The 7,844-nt window shown below is 35.3% G+C and overlaps 1 protein-coding gene across 3 annotated transcripts; it reads right to left on the bottom strand.

Annotated features, from left to right (window-relative positions):
- Window positions 1–1,451: 1,451 nt before the first annotated feature.
- LOC119637409 (LIM domain-containing protein jub) lies at window positions 1,452–7,174 on the bottom strand. 3 transcript variants are annotated; one of them, XM_038033416.1, is made up of 8 exons: window positions 7,101–7,174; window positions 3,328–4,745; window positions 2,942–3,251; window positions 2,735–2,878; window positions 2,511–2,680; window positions 2,005–2,067; window positions 1,782–1,947; window positions 1,452–1,718 (listed from the first exon to the last, which is right to left on the bottom strand). In XM_038033416.1, the coding sequence occupies exons 2-8, from the start codon at window positions 4,339–4,341 to the stop codon at window positions 1,471–1,473; spliced, it is 2,115 nt and encodes a 704-aa protein (XP_037889344.1). In that variant the 5' UTR covers window positions 4,342–4,745; window positions 7,101–7,174; the 3' UTR covers window positions 1,452–1,470. The 3 variants fall into 3 exon arrangements, with proteins under 3 accessions (XP_037889344.1, XP_037889343.1, XP_037889342.1); XM_038033415.1 differs by lacking the exon at window positions 7,101–7,174 and adding an exon at window positions 4,799–5,114; XM_038033414.1 differs by lacking the exon at window positions 7,101–7,174 and having other exon boundaries at window positions 3,328–5,114.
- Between the last annotated feature and the right edge of the window lie 670 nt (window positions 7,175–7,844).

Genomic DNA, 7,844 nt, shown 5'->3' with positions numbered 1-7,844 from the left:
TACCTTCAGGTACGCCAGACGTCACGGGGAATTCATCCGAGATAATGAGGTTAAACAAAACCCTGAATGATCTACCATGCAGATAAGAGCTTAACCATTCCACTAAGAAGAGAGGAAAGCCAGAGGTCTGGAGTTTAAATCTAAGTAGTCTATGATTAACCATATCAAACGCTTTGCTAAAGTCAGTGTAAATGACGTCAGTGCGAGAACCACTAGAAAAAGCCTTGAAAACATGAGAAGTAAACTCTAACAAATTGATCACCGTAGATCTTCCCTTTCGAAAACCATGCTGGAAAGGAGAAATATACAATTTCATGGAAAAGGCTATATGCTGAGCCACAATTCGCTCGAACAGTTTAGGTAAGACACTCAACTTGGCGATGCCTCTGTAGTTCTCTACAAGTTGCCTACTACCACTTTTGTGAATAGGAATAAGGAAAGAAGTCTTCCATCACAAAGGGAAAACACCTAAATTCAAAGACTTATTAAAAATCTTTGAGATAACATCACAAAGCTCGCCAGCACAAGATATAAGTACACATGAGGGGATTCCATCAGGTCCAGGCGAACAATTATATTTCAGAGAGTTCAATCCTTCAAAAACGTCATTTTCAGATATAACAAAGTTAGGAATTGAAATCGAATTAGAAATCGGATATGGATAGTTTACCGATAAATCAAAATTGGCAGTTGAAAAATTCTCTCGGAAGTATTCCGCAAAAAGATTTGAGGTTTCAAAATCATCCGAGGACTCGGAGCCATTAAAAGACACAAACGACGGATTTATGGAGATTTTTCTTTTGGAATTAACGAACTTAAAAAAGTATTTATGGTTAGCAAACAAGGAGGATTTAACAAACTGAAGGTATCTGCAGTAGTATTGACAGTTGAGGGAATTAAATTTATGCCTTGCAACAGAGTAAGCGAAATAGTCGAAAGAAGAACCACTTTTCGAAAATTTTTTGAAAAGCCTGTTTTTCCTATTCTTGTAGTATTTAATTGTTTTATTAAACCACGGGGGACCCTTGCTTCGAGGACGAGACTGCTTGATCGGAACGGATGTTGACTATTCATGGTAAACAAAAGTGTATACGCTTTATGAAAAAATACGAAGTCCATTATAGTTACTTGAAATGTAATATTTTTCGAGAATAACTTTAAAAATTCAGGACTAGATAAAAATAAACACGAGATTCTTGATTTGTTCATTTTCAAAGCTCCCATGAAGACGTTTTACACTTATTGAACCGCCACAGACTTAAGTTATCTCGTCCTTAAGAATTTTGGAATAATTAACATGCGTTGTTTATACAATAATAAGCATAAAATTATGTTTGTATTCGCTTTTCTTAGAATATCTTGCTTAAACTAAAATATTAAAAATTCATTTATTTCGTTCCTTTTTTAAATATATTGCATACGCGTTTTTAAAAGAAGAAGCACTTAAGCTGTTAAAGTATTTTGGCTTTATTAACCCATATATTGATAGGAAGCACAAACTGGCTCTTGATGACCAGTGTGCGTAGTCGATTGCATAGATAAACATTGCAAATGGCATGAGCGACACAGCAAGCGACCATCAAGTGGATAACAACGTTTGTCCGGTTCATCAGTCAATTGCATGCCGCAATCTTCGCATATATAACAGTCTACATGGAAATCCTTATCCATAGAAACCACACGAACAGTTTCGTCGGTTCCCTCTACAGGAGTAATACCTAAAAATTGCTCATTATTAGTTTTTTTTTCAAATTTATTTTTTCTACATTTCCTTAATTTACCTTTGCCACAACTGGCACATTTTGGAGCAAACATACGATGATAATCGTTAACGCAATAAATTTTATGATCAACGTCTACCGTAAAAGGTACACCATCCAAACATTCATTACAAATACAGCAACGGAAACAACCGGGATGATAAGATTTACCCATAGCCTGAAGTATCTATAAGGTAAGATCTTTTTAAATAGAATACTTCCAATTAAATTTTTCATTATTTACCATTTCCATGATTAAATGTCCACAAATGGCACATTTTTCAGCTGTTTGTTGGAAGCCTGAATACTAAGAAAGAGAAAGAACAACAGGTAAAAAAGCTTTAGTCGCCTTAGGCCGAACCTTGAATATCCACTACCTTATACAAAAACAAAAAGTACGGCGAGTATTCTGGAGACCGTTCAAGATCAGTTTTACTTTGAGCTTTCAAATGATATCAATAAATCTCACAAATACCAGAAAGAATAATAATTCATAATTTTTCAGCGTAACATCTTAAACGGATTTGAAAACGCGTAGCGGCTTGCTTTTATTAAATTCGATGTGCGAAAATTGATGAAAAATAATTTTCTATATACATTTTTCCGGTTTTTAAAGAGATTCGGAAGCAAATGATTCAATCATCAAGCGAATTTTTATCTTGATACCCTTATTTCTGAATGTTCGGTGGTGGATATAACAAGTTACCATCACATATTCATTAGTGTTATCAGTATTTTCGATTAAAGTACCATATAATCCTCTTCACAATAAACCCGACCATGAACATTGTAAAAAGCTTTACCACGTAAAGCACGGCCACATGAACAGCAAATGAAACAGTTCGTATGATATAGATTGCCCATGGCTTGACAAGCTTGACCAGCACCCTTCACCTTCTCGCCGCAAGTATGACATATACCTAAAATATAATCTATGGAAATAATTTCAATTTTAAGAAAATTCCAAAACTTACCGAAATATTCTCCCTGCTCTTCACTTTGTTCGATTTCTTCCTCCAACTGCCTGGTTAGTTCCTCAATTTTTTTTTGTGCTTCCGACGGACCAGCCGGACGCGGTGGTGTTACACTATAAGGTAACAAGTTCTTAGCCAAACCGCCTATGAAAACGAAACGTTTCGTTAGGAAACACCGTCCTTATATCATCAGGTCTTATAGCTTACCCGTGCTATTTTGCGATGGTGTCGGCGATGTGGTGGTATTTTTATTTGCGCTACTAGTAGCTGTTATGGGCATAAAAAGTTTATTGTTCTGACCTCCGCCACTGGTCGTTGCTGTTGGTGATGTTTGGCGAGTCTTGGTAGCTGTTTTTATGTCTGAAGTATTACTGGTATAGGAAGGCAAAGTTTTTGGTAGAACTGACTCCATTAAGGGACTATTATTTAGATTGGCAGTCATGCAAACATAGTCAGAACTATTAATTTCCTCAATAAAGTTTGGATTTACCGAAACATTAATGCCGGGAATGTGATGCTGCGTCAGTAAAATAAATGGAAAAGACCGCAAATTCAATGAAGGTCATTTAAAACAAGTTCTAGAAATATATTACGGTGTTTTTTAAGGGGGTGTGTTGATGTAATTTGTAGTCGTTAGCAGCACCGGCCCCAGTGCTAGAGGCGTTACTAGTATAAGATTTAGCTGGTGATATAGGAGCGTTAGCTACGTGACTGGGCAATGAGAGATTGCGATAACGTTGGGTCGGTGAATTAGGTTCGCATTGACCGCCCACTAAGGAGCTAACAGTTGATTTTAAGGACGAATTTGATGTACTACGTTTATGCATAGGTGATGCCAGCAGATTGACATTTCCTCCTAAAGCAGCGTCATTGCTATGTTCCAGCACAGTGGCTCTCATCAGCGAACGGTTACCTATGTGTTGTGGTGATGCCAAAACATCGATATGCTGGTGCTGATATATAGTAACGGTGGCTGGTGAAGCTTGTGGTTGAGCTCGTTGTCCCGAATTGGGTACTACATGCATGTTCTCATATATGGGAACAGATGTGATTGATTCCGCTGTATCGGGCACTGGTGTGTGAGCATAACGTCCATTATTAAATGCTCCCATTGGCGGTTGCATTATCATATAATGACCACGTTGCAGTTGAGTAGCAGCTGCCACTGGACATTGGGGTTGAGCTTTTTTGCTTGTTGTTTCGTAATGACTACCAATACTGGGAGTCGCAGCAGCACCAGCGTTGTTATAAAAATCCAGATTTTCATAAACTGGCGAATGATGTTTCTCATACATTTCACTATTTACTATGTAGCCTTGATGGTACTGACGATTTATCGTAGAATCTGAGGACTTGTGTTCTTGCTGGTGTTGTAAATGTAATTGTTCAATTTGTTTAGGTGTGGCATATTTTGATGCGGCGATTATATTTTGACGTTCATACATTTTATATTCATCCAACGTAATCGCCGGTCTCCGTGATTTATTGCGTTGATCACTTAGACTACTGGAATTGTGGGACCCAACATTACCACCTATATGTAAACGCTGCATTAGAGTCTCATAATCAGAGTCAGTAGCACTGCTACCTTGTGGTCTCATTGCCATTGTGTTGCCGTTCAATTAAATAAATGTTGCCCGATAAGCATTTTAAAGAAAATCAATCAATAAAAAACTCGTTAACCGATTTTTGGGTGGGGTAATTAGTTATTAAGTTTGATTTGTTCTATGCCCCGTCTTTTTCCTTATTATGCGAAAACGATATTGGAAGTGCAACCAACAACAAGAATAGTATTGCCAATGTTTTCAAATTATATATCTCATCACAAATTAGGGCACTGATTTTTATGGCATTAACTAGGTTTCATTTTCGAGTTTCGTCAATTTTAGTTATATATATGCACAAGAGGTATGAGAAAAGCTCTCTCAATATCTAATGTCAAAAGCAGCGGAAGTAAAATTGCCAACGCTTTGCGTCAGAATTGGTTGTTCTGAGTTTTGGTTGTTTAGAGCTGCATTTATAAAAGAAAATAACTGTAAATTGAAAATAAAATACTTTACTTACCAACAGCAGAACCAAAACATCAATTGTATATTTATGAAAGGTAAGTAAATTCATTCATTTTTTTCGCTTTTTACTCTAATTGTCTAGGTTCTTAATTCGCTAAACCTTGCAATATCATCAATCTATCTCTCCATACATCATCACATACTGTCGTTATCATTGACAAAGTGCACAGAATCAGCCAATAATAAAAACCCATTACTCTACTGAATATAATGGGCTTATTACCAACCGGCCTAATTCATGTTACTAAGCAAAACGAAACAAGTAAGAAAGCCATATTCGCCGTGCCGAGTCTCGCGTGCCCACCACTATGCTCTCGAAGTTCTTTTATTTGGTACCCATGTTGCTGGTGTTATTCAGAAAAAATTAATTGCGGAATCTGCCATATTCATTTTAAAATTGACACATTTTAGGCAGATAATATATATCATGATTTCACGCTGATCAAAAATATATATACTTTATAGGGTCTCTGAAACTTCCTTTTGGGTATTGCATATATTATGGGTGTAAAAAGGGTATGTAAAATGTTGTTATTAAATAATCAAGTAGTAATAAAATATACATACACGTCAGCCGGAATGGTTTCTTTCCGTATATTATGTCATTTCAATTTTAGCTAAAGCTTCGCGAGTCAAAAGAAACTTTGGAATACCTTTTGCGAACAATTAGTGCGAGCGATGGCGTAAGAAGAACCTATGCGTTTTGAGTGATCCGTTTAGCTAGTTTACTTTGGAATTTTTGGAGTCTGGAGGCTATCAACGGCTGGCCGCTTTTACTTAAACATTGCCCAGGGTATCTTTTCGCATCAGAAATGATACAAGAAATAAAGAAAAATATTGCGCGGAATGGATCCGGTGAGATATTAATGTCAACACAAAAGAAAAGTTCCATAAAAAAATTAGTCTTCCTGGTGGTGAGTAAGTTCTTGTGCTTTTCTTATTCTTGTGGCACGTTGTTATGCAATAAATCCTGTTTAATGACGCGGTACAGAACTGCAGCCGATCCCATCCAACAGAAATACACTACATTGTTGAGAGATGCATCGGAGTATGTAAAGGGTAGTATTAAATTCATGTTTCGAAAACGTAAATTAAGCTACTAAACTTTTTGAAGTCCATGACGTATTTTAATCGATGAGCGGAAAAGCAGATACGATCCAAGGAAGATGGCAAATATTTGCACAACATTTGCGTACATTACAAAGTGCAAAATTCGAAAATTCACGATTTAACTTCTGCACCCCGTAATCTTATTTTGACGACGGTGTGGTCGTTTCGCAAGAGATATCCCATTGGAGGCAAAATAAGAACCGGCATATCTTCTGCATTTTCTGAATTGATTTGCAGTTCATTTTTAATCATTTTAAATACTTTATAGATAAATTGATACGTTAATATATTAATATATTATATATAAAATGAGAATAAAGTGATATTCAAAGTCCAAGTCTGCAATTTAAAGTTTTCCCAAATAATGAAAATATGAAATTATATGAGTTATGTGAAATAATTTCACTACATATCATTTTCTCAAAGATAATTTTATTTTTATTTACGTCTATCTAATTTTGTTATTGATTATATTATTATAGACAAACTAACGTCAAATTTCCCCTATATTTGCTCATTATTTTTTCGACATAAGTTTCGAATGATGAACGGCTTACGTAACTCTCACACAAACGTTTCTCAAGGTAAGTGAGAGCTGGTTGCCTAAAAGATAGCGTCTAGATTAGCGCCCAGACGTATTATATTATGACTGTTTCTAACTTCTATATGCATTTATAAGTTGCGAAAGAGATTTATATATACAAACTTGGCACTTATTACGCATATTTAGTTGACTAGCTCTCATTTCCTCGGCCTAACTTGAAAACCCTTTAATTTGCATTGTGTATGGCTTTTGTCTTTCGATTTTTATTTCAAAAAATAAAGGGAAAATAAAAGTCAAATTTGACGTTTACTTGTTTACAAATAAATCATATAAACGCAAATAAAAGTTTAATTACGTAACTACACTTTGATCTTAACCATAAGGCCGAGAAGCTGCTACCGATACATTTTTGCCGGTTAACAAAGCAGATCATAACTATTATTTCTATGCATTTATGTATTTACTGCCAAAAACTTTTTAATATAATTATTCCTTCTAATTTCTAATATACATATTTTTTCTATTATTGTCACTTAAAAAAAAACTAACACACTATACTTGATTTTCTTATTTTCATCAATATTCGCCTTTGATAAAAATGTTATTTACACGAAAATAGCTCAATATCAATAGAATCAAGCACCTTACAAAAAAATGCCCATTTCCGTGAAGTAGGCTTCACCAACTACACCACCGCTGGGTTATTGTGCTTTGTACTTGAAACTTTCATATGCATTTCATATGCATTCCTACTCTACTTAATTCAATTCTACTAAATTCAATTCTGTTCAATAGATTAAATAGAGTGAAAGAAGTTGAAAGAGAATACCCTTTCGTAATAATCCGAGACATTTGATGATAACATGTATTGCAGTATTTTGCGTCTAACGAGGTGACAAAAAGGAAAGCTATGGAAATTGCCTCGTTAGATACAATAAATTTGATAAACGATTTAGGACTGAGTGTCAGGGTAATAGTAAGCCACCAAACCGCTCACGTATCGGTTACTAGATGTGTCGGCGAATCCCCTATATAGCGAACATAATGGAAGAAACATGTACTGCATATATGATGTTATGGCAAAAGATTACCAAATAGACATTGGAAGTGATTATTGCGTTAATTTTAATTTTGAGTTACGATAGTAATAACAATTATTAATGACGCATGGGAAGCAGCGATTTAAAACAAATCCTGACAGAATGCATCAGGGCTGATGTGGAAAGCTCCACACAATTGCTTAATAAATTATATATAATAGAAACAAGGAAAAATAATTGTATAATAAATAAATAGGTGTGCAAGTAGAGAAATATGAAAATTTAAGTAAATATGTTAAGCCCACTTGGAAAGAAATGTTTGCACTTTTATGTACCAAAAGTAAACG

The sequence above is a fragment of the Glossina fuscipes genome, unplaced genomic scaffold, assembly GCF_014805625.2.
Source record: "Glossina fuscipes isolate IAEA_lab_2018 unplaced genomic scaffold, Yale_Gfus_2 59, whole genome shotgun sequence".
NCBI lineage: Eukaryota > Metazoa > Arthropoda > Insecta > Diptera > Glossinidae > Glossina > Glossina fuscipes.
Note: the sequence above shows the minus strand (reverse complement) of the source record. Positions and strands in the feature narration are given on the sequence as shown.

Excerpts from the sequence above, each read along its gene's own strand:
- LOC119637409 (XM_038033416.1), bottom strand. The coding sequence starts at position 4,341 with ATGGCAATGAGACCACAAGGTAGCAGTGCTACTGACTCTGATTATGAG. Across the intron at positions 3,252-3,327 it reads ACACCCCCTTAAAAAACACC|CATCACATTCCCGGCATTAA; the intron begins GTAATATATTTC and ends TTACTGACGCAG. Across the intron at positions 1,948-2,004 it reads GACATTTAATCATGGAAATG|ATACTTCAGGCTATGGGTAA; the intron begins GTAAATAATGAA and ends CTTACCTTATAG.